The 19,544-nt window shown below is 50.1% G+C and overlaps 2 protein-coding genes across 15 annotated transcripts in view; one reads left to right on the top strand and one right to left on the bottom strand.

The window, feature by feature from the left end:
• Nucleotides 1-2,748, top strand: part of STRADA (STE20 related adaptor alpha) — a 31,441-nt gene extending 28,693 nt beyond the window's left edge. For 11 of the 12 annotated variants that reach the window (XM_073326381.2, XM_073326384.2, XM_073326373.2 and 8 more), the window contains one exon: nt 124-1,621. In XM_073326381.2, the coding sequence (XP_073182482.1) occupies nt 124-276 (153 nt within the window). In that variant the 3' untranslated portion in view covers nt 277-1,621. Of the gene's footprint in view, nt 1-123; nt 1,622-1,642 lie in introns of those variants that run through there. The other variant, XM_078850768.1, reaches the window with a different exon arrangement.
• LOC140904089 (E3 ubiquitin-protein ligase RNF113A) lies at nt 2,230-19,544 on the bottom strand. Of its 3 annotated transcripts, none has more exons than XM_073326371.2 (10): nt 19,326-19,544; nt 18,604-18,680; nt 17,150-17,254; nt 14,183-14,290; nt 13,281-13,390; nt 12,941-13,047; nt 11,927-12,016; nt 10,685-10,778; nt 9,593-9,699; nt 2,230-3,133 (listed from the first exon to the last, which is right to left on the bottom strand). In XM_073326371.2, the coding sequence occupies exons 1-10, from the start codon at nt 19,423-19,425 to the stop codon at nt 3,108-3,110; spliced, it is 924 nt and encodes a 307-aa protein (XP_073182472.1). In that variant the 5' UTR covers nt 19,426-19,544; the 3' UTR covers nt 2,230-3,107. The 3 variants fall into 3 exon arrangements, with proteins under 3 accessions (XP_073182472.1, XP_073182471.1, XP_073182473.1); XM_073326370.2 differs by lacking the exon at nt 2,230-3,133 and adding an exon at nt 8,591-8,736 and having other exon boundaries at nt 19,326-19,542; XM_073326372.2 differs by lacking the exons at nt 2,230-3,133; nt 19,326-19,544 and adding exons at nt 8,591-8,736; nt 18,964-19,045.

The following is a 19,544-nucleotide window of genomic DNA, read 5'->3' as shown; positions in this document are numbered from 1 at the left end:
AAGTGGTTCATTTAATCTTCTGGTAGAGGGTATTGTGATGTCCTATGTGTGGTCGAATGTTACTAATGCCATAAAATCTCCCCAAGTGAGAATAGCTCAAACTAACTCTCCCTCTGCCCCCAGATCAAACGCCGTGCATCCGAAGCACTTCCTGAACTACTGCGCCCTGTCACGCCAATCACCAACTTTGAAGGTACGCGGCCACAGGATCCCAGTGGCATTTTTGGACTGGTATCCAGTCTGGAACAGCTAGAGGTGGATGACTGGGAATTCTAGAGCAATGTGGCAAATATACGGTTCTAAAGCCCTTGAAGGAGCTTTCTGGACATAGTAATTTATTGGCCCCTCTCAAATGAAGCCGGGATGAATGTTACATGCAGAAGAGTTTATATGACTGTAGTAAGGAACTTCACCTGGTCGTTTACTTGAGCAGAGCCTGGAATCACCCTTGGACAGAAATTAGCTGGAAAAAGGGATCTGTTTGTAGGAAATGCTGAATGTTTCCTCCTTGGTGCCAGGAGCCCCCCAGCTCTTGCTGTTGAGCACCAGGGATAGGCTGTATTAGGAGTTTTGTTCGCCAGAGCTGAGGCTGAGTCAATCCCGATTTGTTGGTCTCCATACCCATTGTTTTCCCCTGTTACTGACTCTCTAATGTCCCTAGTTCAGAGGTTTCTGTGTATCTTTAGCCTATCTTTAGATAAACCCTTTGTTTTGTTCCTTTACAAGGGTGCCTTTGAGACAAGTGTAAAGGAGGGGAGAAGGAATGCAACTCTTCTTAGACTTGGACATTCTCTTCTAGACCGCCAGGTTCTCAGTGTGGCATTCTTCTCATGGGGTCACTCTTTTGGCAATAACAAATTTAGCCTGCTGCTTTATTGAGAGGAAAATGGAAGATCAGACAGCTCTGGAAAAAGGGGTCCCCTTCTATTCCAGCCATGCTCAGAGGTTAGGAGATTCCTCTGCAAGGCTGCATTCATCTCTTCAAGGAGACCCGTAGATCTTTGTTTTTTTAAAACTCTTGCCATGTGGTGCTGAATGCCCTGAAGTGCAGGTCAGAAGGGCACCCCAATTTTCTGGAACTAACCAGCTGTTCCTGTCTCTTCATGTAGCCACCTCAGCCACCAGCTGCATTTTTTAAAAGTAAGATGTAGTTTTGAAAGTCTTTGAAACTGCACCATACTATATTTTACAATAAATGCCATTTATCTGGCTGGTCCCATCCTGCAGCAAGGCTAATGTCACTGCATGAAACGTGCTGGCCAGTTTCTGTTTCTGAGAACCTACCATGGGAGGAAGAAAGGTAAGTTTGGAGCTCGCGCTTTCTCTGTGCCCTGCCATTGGCAGACCTCTCTGCTGCTGTGGCAGCTCTCCCTTCACTGTGGCGTTCAGGTTCTCCAGACTGCATTTTAAGGCCTTTTGTTCATCCTTTCTAAGCACCATGTGCATCATCGATCTTCCTTCTCAATGAAGCACTGAGAATCCGCTCCTGTACTGGTGGTCACCGAGAGCAGTGGTGCTGGCAACAGGTCCTTTTTGTGTGTATAAACTGTACTTGAACCCAAATAAAGTTTGTTACTCTAGTTTTGTTGCCAAAACAAATAAAAATGTAAGTATTTCTGAAGTGTTTCTTTTATTTTCCTAGCTCTGTGGAGGTGCTGAAGGGTCCCTATCCTCCTTGACCAGCCCAGCTTGGCCTGTGTTATGCAGGTCGTCACACAAGATGATCACAATGGTCCCTTCTGGCCCTAATCTGTGAATTGTGTTGGTCTGAAGGAGCAAGTCGCAATGAAATGCGGTGGGTGGATGGAGGAAAACCCAGGAGGGTTTCCGGATGGAGGAAAACCCAGGCATACATCTAACGTATCTTCTTTTGCAATGTTAAGCAAATCACAAGCACGACCTTTAGCCTCTGACTTGGCCAGGTTGACTATTGCGTCTGAGGTTTTCTCAGTGATTTCGTAAAAATCCTCTCTTGCAGTCAGAGCATAAGACACCCCAGTGTTGGTATGTCTAAGGGCTTGGGTGGCTTGGCCCTAGAGTTGTATGATCTCTCAGAATTTAAATTAATTGTATTAATTATAGAGTTGAAGCTTCCAAAAAGTCCTCCAGCATCCCCTAGAATGCTACATTTCAGCCTTTTGGCTGTATGGGCTCAAATGGTGCATTAAAAACCATAGCTGGTCCTGCAGCCATTGCAGCGAGCTAGGGTGATCTGAACATACATTTTGCAAGGGTGCCGAAAAATTGGACAAATCATATAGACCATGAGAACAAATCACAGAGACCATGAGAACATCATGCAGAAGTGTTTTGTTGGGGCCTACTTGAATAATGCCGTCTGAGGGGTAGGGTACAATATCGGACAGGTAGTAGGTGGGGAGTATCCACAAGTGGCCAGACTATAACATCGTATATCAGGACAACATAAACGTCTAACAGGGTGTACACAGTATTCCTGACAGTAGTGCCCCTCCATCCCAGGCTCCCATAACAGAGGGGGAATGTCCATCCATCCTGCATGTACAGACACTGTCATATTATTAGTGGCTATAGTGGTTGTCATGCCATTGATAACCACGTTCTCTTGCTCACATTGACACCTATGTTCTCCCAACCCATTCACGGCCTCATAAATATTGTGAATTTCAACTGATCTATCCAAGGCCCTGGAAATAGAATAATTTGTTAAGTATTCTAGCGGGGTGTTCTCAAACTGACACTGTGTCCCATGGTCCTGGTCCCAACACTCTGTGCTAGGGCACCCTGGAATTGGGGGTCCTATGTGTGTGGGCCCACATCCCATAAGGCCAAAAACCCAGTTACAGTCCCAATTTGGCGAAATGCATGGGGGGAGCCGAAGGCTGCTCCCGGCTGCAGTAGTCGGATCGAGGTTTTGGAGCCTGGGTGTTTCTGAAGGTGAGATGTAACCACGATAGATCCCAGGTGGTCCGGTCTGGGGGTAAGCCAAGTGTCTGGTTTCTTTACTCATTCGCCACTGTGTCCTGCAGGAAATTGCACATACTGGCCAGCTTTGAAGCAGGTATCTTGTGTGATATGCACCAAGGGCGAGTCCCAGGAGGCTGCATCAGGTATGTTTGCCAGGAGGATTAACATGGGGAGTCACAGTTGTTACCTGAAAGGATACAATATAAACAAAATTAATTTATTTATACATTTTAATTCTGGTTTTATGGACCCATGTTGGAATTCCTTGCACTTTCACAGAGGTATTTGTATGGGCCAATACCATGTGCGGGCCTGAGTATTTTGACAGAAGTACCCCGGGGTTGTATGTTCTTACCATGACCTGATCTTCCTCCTGTACGTCCGCCCAAGAGGGGATCTCTGGAGGGTCCTGGGCTTAAGAGGGTGCACTTCCATAAGGAACCAGTATGCCTTGCTGAAGTAAAGAGTAAATACTGTTACCTACCGCATCCACGGCCTCAGGTTTGAGAGGGTATTGCTCAGTAGGTGGAGGGAGCTGACTGGTAACCTGGATGGGTGGGCAAAGATGACCAGGCATCGAACTGCAAGGCAACTTATTTTCTGCCCAAACCGAGGGAAATCTGGAACATAAGGTCTTGAAAAGGGTTAGGTGTATCCCAAGTAAGAGCCACAGATTTGGCAGTTGCAACTGAAGAGAGGGATGGATCCTTGCGGCAGGGAATGGTCTGAGTATGCATAAGTTTATCAGTAAATGTCACTACTTTGAGCAAGATTGAGAATTGCTGCAAGGTCGCAGGGGAAATTCAGGCCCAAAACAGTCCCCTCTGCATTTGGAGCTACATAAAAGGATTGGGTCCAAAAGAATAGATTAGATTCTACAAGAACAGGATAGCTTTTGTAAGCCGTGAGTTGTGCACCTCCTACCCCTGAAATAGTATATTTAGTAGTGGGGAGGGAGAGGTCAGTAATGGAAACAGATGCTTCTGTGTCCACAAGAACTGTGCATGGCTGGCCCCTTATCTATGCCTGTAAGTGTGGCCTCGAGGGATTTACATCTGCATCATCGGTACTGACAGGCAAGGGGGGGCCGCTGGATCCTAGCGGGTTATGGAATTTAAAAGCCTGGCCATTTCCTCTTTGCTTAGGTGTGAGTAAGGGTTGGCAGCTGGTTGAGATACCAGTTGAGGCCACTTGCCCAGGGCTCCTCGGCTTGGGCATCCAGCTGCCCCACGTTCAGTTTCCCCACATACAGAACACTGTGAGGTAGGGGGAGGGTGGGACGGGACCAGGACCAGATTGAAAGGGCAGGGAGGTACCGCAGGGATTCAACTGGCCGTGATTCTGCCCCTGACTTGGCTTTTTATCTCTTTGGCCTGTCTGGCTTCATACAGATGGATTCATAATCAGAGCCTGGGTTCACTCCCAAAGCAAGGGCTGTTTGCAGGTGGGAGTTAAAACCTTCCTTTAACATCTTTAAAAATGCCTGATCTGTTTTCTTTGGGCCTGCAGTCCCTGCATTGCTGGAATACATCTCCCACTTTCTTTCCCAATATTGAGAGGCAGGCTCGTCCTTGCCTTGTACACAGCCCACGATCAATCCCCAACTACCGGCTCCGTTCCCCAAGGCTTCTTGGACAGCTTCCTTAAACTCAGTGCAGGCACAGGTCATGTCATATTTTCAGATTCAAATTTAACAGAGGCCCAAATGCGTTTTCGGTGTCCTTCTGCAGGGATCTTGGCCCATGATAGGTCGGGGCATTTAGCTTTTGTTAAGAAATGAAGATCCATGGGATGTTACGTATAGGTGGTAATCATCTGGTTTATTCTTTTCCAGAATATCAAATTTGGGTCTTTGGGCTTTAAATCAGGGAGATCTTTTAGTAAGCCCCTCATTTCCTCTGCGCTGAGAGGAGTGTGCTTATAAGTATTATGAGCCACTCTGTTTTCACCTGTCCCTGACCACCGAGTGGTCACTTGGAGAGGGGCCAAGGGAGCACTGGCATTTAATTTTGGGTTGGGGGGACGACGACAATTATCTTGATCTTCCCCTATGTGTGCCAGGTCCCAATTTTGAATTGGTTCCTCAAGGCGTTTCCAATTCATTTCATTTTGGTCTTTATCAGTATCGCTGCTTGAGTCAGGGTCAGTAAAATCACCCTTCTGTTGTGTGCTCGCAACAATACACGCGCAGAGGAGTTGGTTTGTTTTAGTTTTGCTGTTAAAGCCTTGTTCTCTGCTTCAAGCTCACTCAGCTTGCGGCTGCAATCTGCCTTTTGATTCAGCGCTGATGTAAAGTGTTTCCAATTCTTGTAATTTCCTTTCATATTCGCAATACATTATTACGATCCCTTTCCCTAACCTTCCTTTCGTCTGACCAGACCACCACATGCTATCCATTGTACTCGTACCCTCATTCCAGCCAGCTTTTGCCATCATCTTTTGAACCTTCTCATGTTTCCCTTTCAAAAACTCAACGAGCCTCCCTCCCGTGGAGGGTATCGTTGACACATTCTGGGTTCATAAGACATCGTATCCCAGCTTCCTGAAACCCACTTAAGCGGCGCTTCAGGGGAGGCTGACTGAGCACCCCCTTGTCCTCAGTTTACTGCACCACACGCTCTGGGGCTCAGTCCTTGGCGATGCAGCCTTCGCCTCCAGCGATCCCTGGTGCTCGGTGTCTGGACACAAACACACACCCATTCAGTCCTCTTGCCTGTGCATCCTATATGTGGTTCGTATTAAAAAGGGGTGCGGAGGGGTGCCTCAGGGAGTCCCCAACCAAGGTGTGCGCTAGAGGTGGGAAGTAGAAAGGTACTCACCTCTATCCCTGGTTGTGAGAAACTCTCCGAGGATTCCCAATCACACCCTGCTCGCTGCGCCAACACTGTTCGGCAAAAAGATTCTTTTCCCCAAGAATCAGGCAAGCACGGACAATACCGAAGGGGGTTTATTCATGGTACCGGGAAGACTACAAGCAGCTTCAAAGATATGGTGCCACAGTGGCCAGTTATATACATTCTCTGATCAATTCATTTGCATTTATCTGCACATACAGAGACAGGCATTGTTACAAGTCCAGAGAGAACCCTAAACAAAGATAAAACTAAGAACAGTACATATGTAGAGAGGTCATCCTATTGCATCAAGCATCTATGGCTACCTTGCAGGGGAAGGAGGCAGGGGAGGGATGAGTGCTTACAGATATCCAGTGGATTGTGAAGGGAGGGTTAGCATTGTTCTAAGAACTGAGTTTTTTCTTTTTTTCAGAATACTGCATTTTAATAGAATTCTCGCACTGAAGTGGAGTTTAAGATACATAATGTCTTTACAAGAGGCACTTACATTTGAAATTGCCCCTTCAAGCTTAGCTTTGTTTACTATCTAGCATTTGAAAAATAATTGTAAATGCAGTTTCAAACAGACCTGGACTTGTATAATACATGCTAATCGCTACAGAATAATGTGGCCTGTGATCTCCATTTGTATTACTGGGCAGGCATAAGCTTATCAGCTGTTTACAATGGTCAGTGCCTTTCCAGCTACTAAAATCATTCCTGCTTGTTCTGCAGATTTTGTCTTTGCTTTTAGCTAAATTGTAACTCTTTCCTGACAGCACCACTCAACCTGCAGCAGAGCGAGGGGGAGTTTAGAGGCAGAACATAATTTCATGAATTGGAACATGCCCAGGACACAGTCCAGAGGCCCCCCTTTCTGCAAAGAGCAAGGGGACGTGGCTGAGCACAGACTTGACCAGAGGTCAGCTTAGTATTGCTTGAAATGATGGCCGTTTCAGTAGCACGGCCCCCTCCTTCTCCAACGCCAGCCTGGAAGCACTTGCTAGAGGAGGAAAGCAGTGCAGCTCTAACCTCAAGGACTAGCCTAGCTTGTGACATCTGCCAGGGGCACAGTACAGTGCAGGAAGGGAGGTGGTTTATTTGAAGCTGTGTGGAACCCAAAGGGCTGTGTTTTCCCACAGCGGCAATGGGCCTTGTACAGATGCAGCTGTCAGAAGTAGGCAGACCTAAAACTTCCAGCTAATGACCAACAGTGGGACCCTTGTTACTGTATCATCATAGGGCTTTCCTGAAGGGGAAAAATCAAGACCCTGCCTTGGGACTCTTAAGAGGTTTAGGAATTAGGGGGGGAAAGGGCTCTTCAACTCACATATCGAACCAGCCTGTGATAATATCTCGGGGAACAAAAGAGCACCAGGAAATTACACTGATTAAACTTATTTTAGTAAATGCCAGAAATAATCCTTTGTGCATGACAAATCCAGCCTGCTTCCCCCTCCCTCAGTGTATGGCATCACTTCCATAGTCCAAGTGAAAACCTTAGGATACCTAACCCCTATTCTCAGAGGCATAAAGCTCCCCAAACCTGTGAGCTGGTTTCTCTGGCTTGGGTGTGGTGGTGACAGCCCGTCTAGCTGTAGAAGATTGATCGGATGCCCTTTTACTCTTGTAATTGAGTTTAGATTTTAAATGCTCAAAGAAATTGTAGCAGGGGGAGGCGGGGAGAGCGCTAAGCAATCAGATTAAATTCAGTGGGAGGCTCCAGCCTGAGCTCCCTTTCACTGCACTTAGGACAATGAAGAGTGGAGTGCTGGGATGTTTTCTTATAGCGTTGTGAGGAACATGTAGGAGGTTGCTGTGGAAAGCTAAACCCCTGACTCACGCTGTGGAGGGTTTAAAGGCAGGTACACCGAGGGCAGAGCCCAGAGGCTGTAGGATATGACCGAGTATAGGGGTGGTTGCTAACAGGCACAATCAATGCTACACACACAGCAGAGCAGGGTGAATAAATAAACGTGAGACTGGCACCTCTTTTAAAAGCAAGATGGGAAAGAGAAATGGACACAGTAAAATCCTTTAGACATCCCTCACAGTAATGCCAGAAAGGGGGGGGAACATCTGAAATTTCAAGGGGTTGAGGTTTTTGAAAGTTTCATTTTGAACCCTGGGAACTGGAAACATCTTCACATTTGTGAAATTCTTCCCATCCTTCAGCCTGCTCTACTCGACCTGGTTAGCCTCCTCCCCCTGCTCTAAAAGAGCTCGAGAACTTCTTGCTCCAGGGCTGTCACTCACCCCAGCGGCATCACCCTTTAAAGAAATCTCACTGGGACCAGCTGGGGCAGAAGCGTCTCTGGGTTCATGTTTGGCAGGGAGCAGAGACCACGAGTGTCTCATGCTCACTGGGCAAATCAAGGCTTCCTTGTAAAGTGAGGGTCTCATTGTGTGATTTAAAATGCAGTTTGCTCCAGCCTGGAGGTGACAGAGCCTCACCGTGGTCCTACAGCCATGGAGGGTGGGGGGAATGCTGCAGCCCAGCATGCAGGAGCCCACCCACCACCACCTTCTAGCACAGGAAAGTTGCCACTTGAGTCCTGGCAGTACAGCAAGGGCTTTGCTGGTACGTTTTCTCTAGCAGCTGACTGGAGGCTGTGTTGTGCATTAGCCTGGCTGGGAGACCCTCCTCACCTTAGTCTCCCACTTTGAGACCACTGGGGCGCTGACAGCTAAAGGACCTAGTCTGGCAGCTCAGCGCAAGGGGGCGTCCTGGTGATCCTTGTGGCTGGGTTAACAAGCTAATAACCTGCTTGTGACAGTCTCCTCCAAGCAAAATCCGAAGTAGACAGGTCTTTTCTATAAACTTTTATTGGGATAATTACAAACCCTGAGGGGTGGGAGGAGGAACAGGGGAGAGAGTTGTGCTACTATGGCTCATCTCCATGCTCCGAGGGATCCGACTCCTCACCCTTGTGCTTTTCTAGCTTTGCCATTAACTCTGCAAAAGACAAGAGGAGCAGGGGTGAGGTTCTGAACAGGCCCTGTGCTTCCCAAGGGCTGCTTCTCCCCAGAGAACCGTAAATAGCTCTCAGTCCCAGCTAAGGCCCTCACCGGGCCAGCAGCAGCCATGGAAGGTAGATTTGGCTGTTGGGAGGTGCAGCTGGGTTGAAACGAGCCCTGGAACTGCAGCTCTGCTCTCAGGCAAGGATCCAGTAAGGTGAAGGGGCTATCAAGGTGTCGGGCATGGGAAGAGCCAGCTGGGAGAGGGGCTGGGGCCTCCAAGAGGCGGGCTCGGGCAGACAGCTGCGATCGCTCAGGCAGGGCTAGAGGTGGGAGCAGTCGCCTCATGGCTCCTGGGTAATCCCCAGCAGACAGAGGGAAACGTGATTTCTAGGACATTCCACCACCTCCTGCCGCAAGGTGACCCAAAGGCATGTACAGCACTGACCCTCTGGATGCTCTTGGTTACTGTGTCCAGTCAGGCTGCTCCCCTGCCCAGCACGTCCCACCCAAGGCAGAAGAGGAAAACTGGATCCGGCCCATCAGAAGGTCTTCCCGGCCCTCTCTGTTGCTGGCTCCACTTGGCCAGCTATTCGCAGGGGAAGAGCATGCAGCTCTTGGCGCTTCAAGATAGAGGCTGGAGACCAGCTCAGAGCTTTAACCCAACTCACTAGGGCATCTGTATTTTCCGATCTGTTTAGCAAGGGGAGTGATCCAGCCTGTGCTAAGCCAAGCCACGCCACCTGGAGAGAAGGAGGCGGCTCTCCCTACTCAGTGCAGCAACATCCACCCCGGTTGGCATTAAAGAAAGGCCTGTGATCCCAGAAGGGGGCAGGGTGGGAGGGGTGAGGCACCTTTGGCTGGGTTGAAGACACCATTGGTTTGCTGGTCACACACGTAGCAGCGCTTGGATTTGCGGTAGTGCTCCAGGGCGCAGCTCTCGCAGAAGTAGTGTCTGCACCTGCCGGGAGGGAACAAGGGGGCCAGGGTAAGTCTCCCACAAAGGAGTGGCTGCAGGGGACAGACCCAAAGTCACCATCTCTGGGAGGCACCTGGAGACAGGAGGGCGCTGACGGCTCACTCCCTTGGGACCCAGGGGGGAATCGAGCAGCTAGCCTCCTCCCTGCCCCATAGCAGCAAGCCGGCACCTGCAAAGGGCATTATGGCAAGGCCTGGCCTGAGGGGTTGTTACAGTACAAATGCAGCAGAGGAAACGTCCCACAGCCTTAGGACCAGCTGCAGACCCTCCCGCACGAGAACAAGGCACAAGGTGCTACACCCAAGAGATCTGCCCCTGCTCCCAAGAACTGGGTTTGCTGCTTCTGCAGCGATCCCAGGCCAGGGAGCATGACTGAGAAGTGTACCCAGGAGTCCTACACGGATGCTGGGCTGATGCTCCAGAGACCAAACCCCTGGATATGCTCACAGGACCTTGTCAAATCAGAGGAGAGGCTCCCAATTGAGGCACAAAGACCTCCCAGCTCACCACTGCTGGGATGGTAGGGTGGGATGCCCATCATGACGCTTGGATTCTATTTCCAGCTCTGCCACCAAATCACTCTTTGACCTTGGGCAAGTCCCTTCACTGCCCTGTGCTTCAGTTTCCCCATGTGTACAGCAGGGATAATGATGCTTATGAAGCACTGGTAAAGCATTGGGATGAAAAAAAATCTCAAGGCTGGTGATAAAAGCCAGAATAAAACAGCTGCTGTCACAATGGGAAGTGCTTTACAATGGACAATGAATGCATTTTGGGAGCCTTGGAGGGAAAGTGCTGGAAAAACGCCAGGGAAGGGTCCAGGCAGCTAGAAACTGAAAGGCCCAGATGCAGCGTCACCCTGAGGAGGGCAATAACACTGGCCACGGAGAGCGAGGGATGGACTCAGTAAGTGATCTAAAAGCCAGATCACTGTGTCCCCATCCCAGCACCAGAGGCAGCTGCTTACTTGGTAATCACAGGGTTCTTGAAGGAGCTTCTGCAGATGAAACACTTGAAGGGCAGGTCCTCGTCATCGCTGCTCACCTCATAGTTTTCCTCGTCTGCGGGAGAGAGGACAATTGACCACAGTCAGGCGGCAAGAGAGGGGCATCCCAGTGAGCCCGCCAGAGCCCGGCACACGCACAACCCCCAGTGCAGGAAGCACTCAGCAGGTGGGCCTGGTCCTTGGCCAGAAATAACCCAGCTCTGGCAGCTAGGCGTCTCGGATGTCAGCAGCTTGCGTGGTAAGGAGATATAATTAGGTCTAATGAGCGAACATGCTCGCTGCTCATCCCCCAAGGAGCAGGTTCCTCTGCCTCGCCCACTCACTGCTATAAGCAGACACCAGCGAGGCTGCCTTCCGAGTCTTCCTCCCAGACTAGCTGCCACTGAACCACTCGGCTCCAAACCCAACCGCTGAACACACAACCTGGCCCCTGGAATTTTCTGCCACGGGTCAGAAGCGCCACGCAGCCCGGGGCCTGGAGACGCAGCAACTGCGCGGCGTAGCGGCAAGGAATAGCCCTGTTTCACGTGGGGAAATACATGTGAACGTGCAGCAGCCAGAGTGCAGCTGAAAGGCAGGGAGATGTCCCACCAGCCCCACCCATAGCTCGCTCCTGGGCCGGGAGCAACAGCAGATCACTTCCCCTTTAGGGGTAAGACTACCTGGGGTGAAGTTTTCAGAAAGCCGATCAGGCCATTAATTCTTCTTGGCCACAGTCTGCCTCTGGCACTAGGGCATACCTGATACTTCAAAGAAAGCCTAATTCCTCTGCCCCCATCCCCCAGGAGATGAACCTGGCCCATTGGGCAATGCTGCTCATGGAAGGGGTATTCATTCCAGCCCCCGTGGCGACCAGCCATCATCCTGAAGCAGCAGAGTTGTTCAGTGCTTTCTTAGTTCTCGGAACAGCAGCAATTATTGGACATAGCGATCCAGCTGCAGGATTGGGTTCTACAATCCTGCAACAGGGAGTTCCACAGTTTTGAGACCCGCTGCAATGAAGGACTGTCCTTTTTATCTTTAACTTAAACCTGTGACCCACCACTTAGCATGTCATTTGAGACAGGGAAGGAGTCACTGGTCACTTCTCCTTTACCCGTCATCCCCTAAGAGCCCTCAGTCTAGCCCATTCTAAAATACCAACGCTGCAAGACCTCATGAGAATGGAATTGAGGGAGAGAAGGGAGAGGACTACTATTGTACCGTTGACTCCATAGCGTCCTTCGTCCAGTTCCCGTTCAATCTGCCAGCCGTGTTTATAGTCAGAGCGGTCGTGGAGGAACTTACAACTGTCTGCAGCAGGACAAACAGACAAGGAGTTAGCATTCCCTCCCACCACTCTTCAGTTACCGCCTTTTGCAAGTGGTTTATAAATGGCTGCTGTACTGCAGGGTGCTTTGCCCAAGAGAGGTGCAACTTATCAGCGTGCAATCCCCCCCTCCTGTTTAATGCAGGGGTGTGGCTCATGGAGACTACAGAGCCCAGTTTACATCTTGATCTGATCAATGGGGCTCCCAAGCACTGAAGTGTCACATCCAACATGTAACCCTCACCCCATCATGGCAGAACAAGGCCACAAATGGGACACACAAACACTAAGGAATGGGCGGAGCACATCCCCTCACACCTTCTCTTATTTCCCTGCCAGAGGGAGGCATGCCCAAGGTTACAAAGGGACACTCAGTGGTAGAGTTGGAAATAGACTCTAGACCTCCGACTCCCAGTCCAAAGCTGTAACCACACCCCCAAGCTCCGTCACCCCGGTCAATAATACCCACTGAATGGACAGGTTCATCCTCTTTTTATAGCTCATCTTACAATCATGCGGAGATCCTCTGGCTAAGATCCACCTTGTCAGGTGATTACTGTATTTCTAGTTGTAGAAATCAATTGCCTTTGACTCAGCGCCTTGTGCATTTACGGCACTATATAAACAAAGAGACAGGCTGTCTGAAGTCTGTGGCCATCCTCCAGAAATGTCCTGCTTAGATCCGTAGACATCCTCTACTCATGGACTGCAAGTTCAGGTCATTAGCCATCTAAATGCTGCCGTTTGCCTCTACAAGCGTTTGGCTGGGTTGACGCCACTTTGTGAGTCTGGCACAGTGTCTGGAGAACTTGTGCCGGCCTGGATATTCTTTTTAAAAAGGGACTAGCTAGTGAGTTTGGAACTCAGGATGGGATTGGGGTGCTGCGGAAAGGGAAAGGTCCATTCACCTCCAAAGCCACAGAAGCCCGTTTCCTTGTAGTCTTTACAGATGTCGGGCTGATAGTCCCATCGCACAGTGGCCCTCAGGTGCTCCGGCGCTCGGATCGGGCCTTTCCTGAAAGGGGCGGAAGCATGCTTAGAACGGGTGCATCTGAGACGCCGACAGTCAGGTTCCGGTTTGAATCAGTCTTCAAAAGGAGGGTAGCATTGGTGAAAGGGGCCAGCTTGCTACACTGGAAACTGATGCCCTGTCCCCAGAACAGACACATGTCTGCTGCCCATGCTGCAAGCTTCTCCACATGCTGCCCGGACAGCATGGCTCCCGATCTAAAAAGTCAGGCCACCTACCTGACCATTCCCGAGGAGGCGTTCCCCATCGACGTATCTTTGGGCTTCACGTACTTCTGATAGTTATTGATCCCCCGGTAAATTTTATCGTCCTCCTTCCCTCGTAGCTCCTACATAGGGAGAGCAAGAAAACAGGGAAGAAAGCTCCATTTCCCAGTCTCCTAGATCTGCTTCCTGGCCCCGCCAGCCCCCAACCTTCTCTGCTATCCATCCTCCCCCGCAACTCCCTTCTCAGAGCATGAGGGATGGCCATGAAAGCCAGGAGGTGCCCACTGTAACCAGGGAAAGGGATTTATACTTGGCTTGTCAAACTTAGGGAAATAAAGCTTCCCCCCACTTCCATTTTTCAAAATCAGTGGGCGAATTTGGTGCTCCTGGAAGAAAGGCGTGGAACAGGACTGGCTGCCCACCACAGCTCTGCCAATGCACCTCAATCCTGACCCGCAGCCCCCTGCTATCCCAGGCCTGGGCTCCCCATACCCAGCTCTGCCAGTGTGCCTCACTCCTGACCTGCAGCCCCCACTGCTAACACATTCTCACACACCCCTCTGCCAGCACACCCGCAGAACCCTGTTATTCCAGTCAGTTCTGCCAAAGCTGCTTCGGCCTGATTTGCAGCATCCCTTGTTCCAGGCTTAGACCTCTCAACCACAGGTCCCATGTAAATGACCAGGCACCCGTGGCTAAACTGCTTCTGACTGCTTGCACTAAGCAGGTTGATTTGAACCCGAGCTCTTCTCCCCTACTAACCCCTTACCCCCACCCCACACACACTTCAACTGGGAAGCAGCCCCTCGGCCAACCCTGGACAATGAGAAGACAAGGTAAAGTGCCTGACTAAACAGACGAACATATCATCTCCCCCCGCAGAGCTCTGGCTTTACACGTCACGGCTGACTGACCTCCTGGATTTTCTGGCTGCGCTCAAAGATGGCCTGGGCATCTCTCTCCTTCTCAGTGTCCAGCTCATACACAGCCGTCGCTCCCATGTCTTCCGGACCTACAGGTTTCTGAAATGCAAGAAGCACATTTCCCCATTCACAGTCAAGAGAAGACTCCCCCGGTGAAGAAAGCTGCTCAGATCCTGCCGTCAGGAGCACAGGATAAATGCACGGTGCTGAAGGAATGGGGCCTCTCTCAAAACTGAGTGACTGGGCAACAAAATGGCAGATGAAATTTGATGATGATAAATGCGAAGTAATGCACATTGGAAAACATAATCCCAACCATACATATACAATGATGGGGTCTAAATTAGCCAGTACCACTCAAGAAAGAGATCTTCGAGTCATTGTGAATAGTTCTCTGAAAACACCCACTCAATGTGCAGCTGCAGTCAAAAAAGCGAACAGAATGCTGGGAATAATTAAAAAAGGGATAGATAATAGGGCAGAAAATATCATGCTGCCTCTATATAAATCCATGGTACGCCCACATCTTGAATACTGTGTGCGGATGTGTTCGCCCCATCTCAAAAAAGATCTATTGGAATTGGAAAAGGTTCAGAAAAGGGCAACAAAAATGATTAGGGGTATGGAACAGCTTCCATGTGAGGAGAGAGTAATAAGACTGGGACTTTTCACCTTGGAAAAGAGATGGCTAAGGGGAGATATGATTGAGGTCTATAAAATCATGACTGGTATAGAGAAAGTAGATAAGGAAGTGTTGTTTACTACTTCTCATAACACAAGAACTAGGGATCACCAAATGAAATTAATAGGCAGCAGGTTTAAAACAAACAAAAGGAAGTATTTCTTCACACAATGCACAGTCAACCTATGGAATTCCTTGCCAGAGGATGTTGTGAAGGCCAAGACTACAACAGGGTTCAAAAAAGAACTAGATAAATTCATGGAAGATAGGTCTATCAGTGGCAACTCTAGCCTCTGTTTGCCAGAGGCTGGGAATCGGTGACAGGGGATGGATCACTTGATGATGACCTGTTCTGTTCATTCCCTCTGGGGCATCTGGCATCGGCCACAGTTGGAAGACAGGATACTGGGCTAGACGGATCCTTGGTCTGACCCAGTAGGGCCATTCTTAAGTTCTTATGACAGTCACTTTCCACTGATACCAGTTGGTTGCTTGTTGCACTTCACTCTGGTACCTTGACAATGCACCTAACCAGGCAGGAGTCACTTTGTGTTTACAGCCCATTTCACTTCCTGCTTCTTTAACATCTCGGTCCTTCTATCACACCTTGCACTCATTCATGGATTTTATTCCCAAAGATAGGGAAGCATTTACCCCTATTTTGCAGGGAATTGCCCAACGAGGCCGATGGCAGAGCTAGGAATTGAACCTAGATCTCTTAATTTAGTGCCCTAACCACTAAACCACTCTTCCTACAAAGGCTGTTGTCTGGATTTCTAACCCAGCTGTGGGAGGTTTACCATTTAATTTAGTTAATACATCTGTTTTTTTAATATCGTGAAAACATTTCTATTAATACTGGGCTTCATCAACCCTTTAGCAACAGTCCCACAGTGCAGAGACTTAAGTACAATTATATCCAGGTGGGAGCTTCCCGGCCTCTGATTACAAATAAACTGAGCTCTGGAGTTTCTGGCAGATGAACATAAAGCCACATTCTTCTCCAGCACCTCCCACTTTCTGCTGGGGGATGTGAAACTGACAGCCACAGACCTTTCCCTGACACCCAAGTGGTGAATAATAATCGCAGCCCTGAGCTCGTCACAAGGCACTGTACAAACATGAACTAATAGATCCTTGCAACCCCTGTGGGAGGCAGCTCAGCGCTATCCCTGTTTTACAGAGGAGGAAATGGGGGCACAGAGAGGGGAAGTGAGCGGGAATGCGTGTCAAAGCCGAGATCTGTACCACTTCTTGCCTTGAAGAAGAGCTCTGTGTAGCTCGAAAGCCTGTCACTTTCACCAATGGAAGCTGGTCCAATGAAAACTATTACCTCGTCCTCCTTGTCGCTCTAATATCTTGGGACCAACTCAGCTACCACAACATGGCAAGCATTAAAAAAGTCTGTTTCCATTACTAACACCTCCTCAGATTAGTGAAACTCGATCCAATTGATTTCCCATCCGAGTAGACTGTTCCTTTTAGGCTTTTGTTCAGCTCAGGGCAGTTAAACTAGATAGGGCAGTGTCTGCTTCTCCTGCACTAAACCACGCTGTTTGGATCTCCAACACTGGAGAAGAGTCTATGTTACTAGCAAAAAGGCCTTTAGTGATGTTTATTTGGGAAGACAGTCAAAATTTCTACACCAATAAGGATTTGTAGTCACATACACATCTCTTTTTGTAATTGCATGGTTAGGGCACTGGACTGAGCATCAGGACTCCTGGGTTCTGTTTCCCACTCTGTCACTGACTTGCTGTGTGACCCTAGGAAAGTTACTTCTCCTCTCTGTTCCTCACTTTCCCAATCAGCAGAATGGGGATAAAGTTACTGACCTTCTTGTAAAGTTCTTTGAGTTCCTTGCTCCAGCGATTGGGGTGTTAGCCTAGGACAATGAAGACCTGGGTTCAATTCCCTGCTCCACCACAGACTTCCTGTGTGACCTTGGGCAAGTCACTTAGCCACCTTGTGCCTCAGCTCCCCATCTGTACAATGGGGATAATAGCACTGCTCTTCCTCATGGGAGTATTGTAAGGATAGATCCATTAAAGACTGGGAGGCGCTCAAATACTATGGTGATGGGGGCCAGATAAGATAGACATTAGAGAGAGAGAAAAGCACCAGATAGACACTAAATAGAGTTTCAAAAACAAAACCTGATCCTGGGGCCAATCATAAAACCAACCAAACACACTCTCTGGCCTCTGTTATGCAGACTAAGTGATCTAATTTTCCCTTCTGGCCCCTTTCAAAGCCACGTGCTGCACTGTGCTTACCGCTGATCTCGTTGATTTGTAAGCGACCCCGATTCCTTGTGACTTTCCTTCATCATCACTGCTGCTTGCCCCATACGAGGTCTTCTCTTTACCACTTTTCCTGGTCTGAAAGATGGGAGGGCAAATATCTGAAGAACCAAGAAAGATCCACCACCAGCAACACCCGGACACGTTCCCCATCACATGTTGGCCAGAGATAGTGCTGCAGCCCAGGAAGGCAACCAGTGGAGTTGTCGAAATCAGGGCCCATATAGACACAGCACTGGTTTAATGCAGCCACCTCTGGGCTGGAAGGAAGATGGAGCAAAACACCTTTGGTTCTCCTAGACCAAGAGAGGGGCACCACAAAGTTAAATTCTTGTGTTAAGAGAGCAAAGTGATAGGTTTAATTTGGATCTGTGGGCCTGCAATGTTAGAACCACTCATTTCCCTCAATCTACAGTGCATCTCCAATGGGTAACAATAGGAGGTCTGTGAAAAGATCAAGCGAGCCATAGCACCCATACACAATAACTAAAGCTGTACGTACATTACAGACTTCTGCCACCATGCCTCTGTCTATCAAGGGTGTGATCCCTGACCCTTATAGCAGTGCTGGCAGAAGCCCCTAGTGTAGATGCCGCTATTCAGGTGTAACTTTTTTTCAGTTGGAGTGGGGTGGGGGGTGAAATAAGCTATACTGGTAAAAGAGCGAGCTGTGTTGATATAAACTGCAAATAACTAGAAGCACTTTGCTGGTATAGTATACCAGTATAGTTATACTGGCAAAGCACTGCTGGTGTAGTCCTGGCCTAAATTTTCAGTTACTAAAGTTACTGTGGCATACTGCATCCCTCTGGGTAAAAGACACATGGGGCACTTTTAGATCTCCCAGTTACTGCCCTTTGCTGGTCATTTTCATATGCATCTACCCAATCTGTGCATTTGCACACCTAGATTTGTAAAATCAGGTCCTTTAGGTGTCCTCATTAGGCTTTAAAAGATATTACGCCCTAGAGAGAAGACGGAAAGTTCTCCTCTCTCACAGCAGGGCATTGGCCGAGGATGCCTGCAGACCCCGAAAGACAATTCTGCACGAGTTACTGACTGGTCACATTTGAAAAGATTTTCCCACAACCAGAAGGGCCCAAAACATAGGGTTGTTTGTTTTTTTTAAGTGAGAATCTGAATCCTGCATAATCTGAATCTGTCATGGGCCCAGATAAATCTTATAAACTGGCTGGATCCACTCCAGAGGAGCGTATGGCACCGCCATGGCTAGGCGAGGATGCTGGTGGGCAGTCTCGTGGTGCTGGTGCACAGCACCTTCTGCAGATCTCCCCCAAGGATTTCCTGGGTCCGAACATGGGACCCATCCCACCCCGCACTCCACGGGGAGGCCTGTTACACAGGGAGTGGGATGCAGTGACTGGACAATGCGTGGAGCTGGGCATCTCTGCGATGAGCTCTGTCACCTTCTGGATCATGGGGTTGTGGGCTTCCCGCCGCCTCTCCTTCCTGACCACCGTGCTCCCCTCATCACTGCTGCTCCCTGCAGAGGAAAAGAGGCCGTCAACTGGAGGGGCAGGAGTAGCCAGGCCAGGTCTTCAGCCCCCAGAGTGGGGCCCCATTCCCTCACCCCAAGGAGTGCTCCCCACATGCCAGGCCCTGGGCACAGGGCTCTTGGGGGCCACTCAGCCTGTATGGGGGCTGGGCACCAGGCTGCAGGGGGATCCGGCCCCTTCTCGGGGCAAAGCTGGCTCAGCTCCCATCATGGGGCTACGCACAGAGCGGGGCCCCCCCAAGGCCCATCCAGTCTGTCAGGGCTCCCCCACCTGCCAGGACAGTGGCACGGTCCAGACCCCTTCCCCACCCCCATAACATTCGGACAACCCAGAACCATTCCCCAGTGATAATGGGACAGTCCAGAAATCCTCCCCCCTGATAATGGGACAACCCCTCCCCCCGTCATATTGGTCCTGCCCAGAAACCGTCCCCCCCCTTCCCCAGTGATATTGGGCCTGCCCAGAAACCCTCCCCGAAGGTAATGGGCCAGCCCAGCGCCCACCCCCGCGGTACAAATGGTATGGCCCGGAATCCATCAGTGATGAGGGCTTAGCAGGAAACACACACTCCCCCCCACCCCCCGAACAATGGCACGGTCCGGAGCGGGGCTCGGCCCCTCCCCCATCCTCACCCTGCTCCTGGTCGCTGCCCGGGCGTTTGCGCCGCCCCCTGCCGGCCGCCGGGCCCCGCTTCTTGAACAGGAAGCTGCAGACTGGGGTCTCCTCCGCCATCTTCCGCCGTCAACGAGACGGGCCGGGCCGGGCAGCGGAGAGAGGGACCCACCGGCGCCAACGAGATTGGCCGGGCTGGAGGAAAGGGAGCGGCCGGCAGCAGCGCCGCGCGGCGCCCC

Source organism: Lepidochelys kempii, chromosome 27 (genome assembly GCF_965140285.1).
Source record: "Lepidochelys kempii isolate rLepKem1 chromosome 27, rLepKem1.hap1, whole genome shotgun sequence".
NCBI classification, from domain to species: Eukaryota; Metazoa; Chordata; order Testudines; family Cheloniidae; genus Lepidochelys; species Lepidochelys kempii.
This window is presented reverse-complemented; position numbering and strand designations above follow the sequence as displayed.

Coding starts and splice junctions, on each gene's coding strand:
- LOC140904089 (XM_073326370.2), bottom strand. CDS start 19,425: ATGGCGGAGGAGACCCCAGTCTGCAGCTTCCTGTTCAAGAAGCGGGGC. Junction 18,681..19,325: donor GGGCAGCGACCAGGAGCAGG/GTGAGGATGGGG, acceptor TTTCCTCTGCAG/GGAGCAGCAGTGATGAGGGG. Junction 13,391..14,182: donor GCAGCCAGAAAATCCAGGAG/GTCAGTCAGCCG, acceptor CTCCCTATGTAG/GAGCTACGAGGGAAGGAGGA.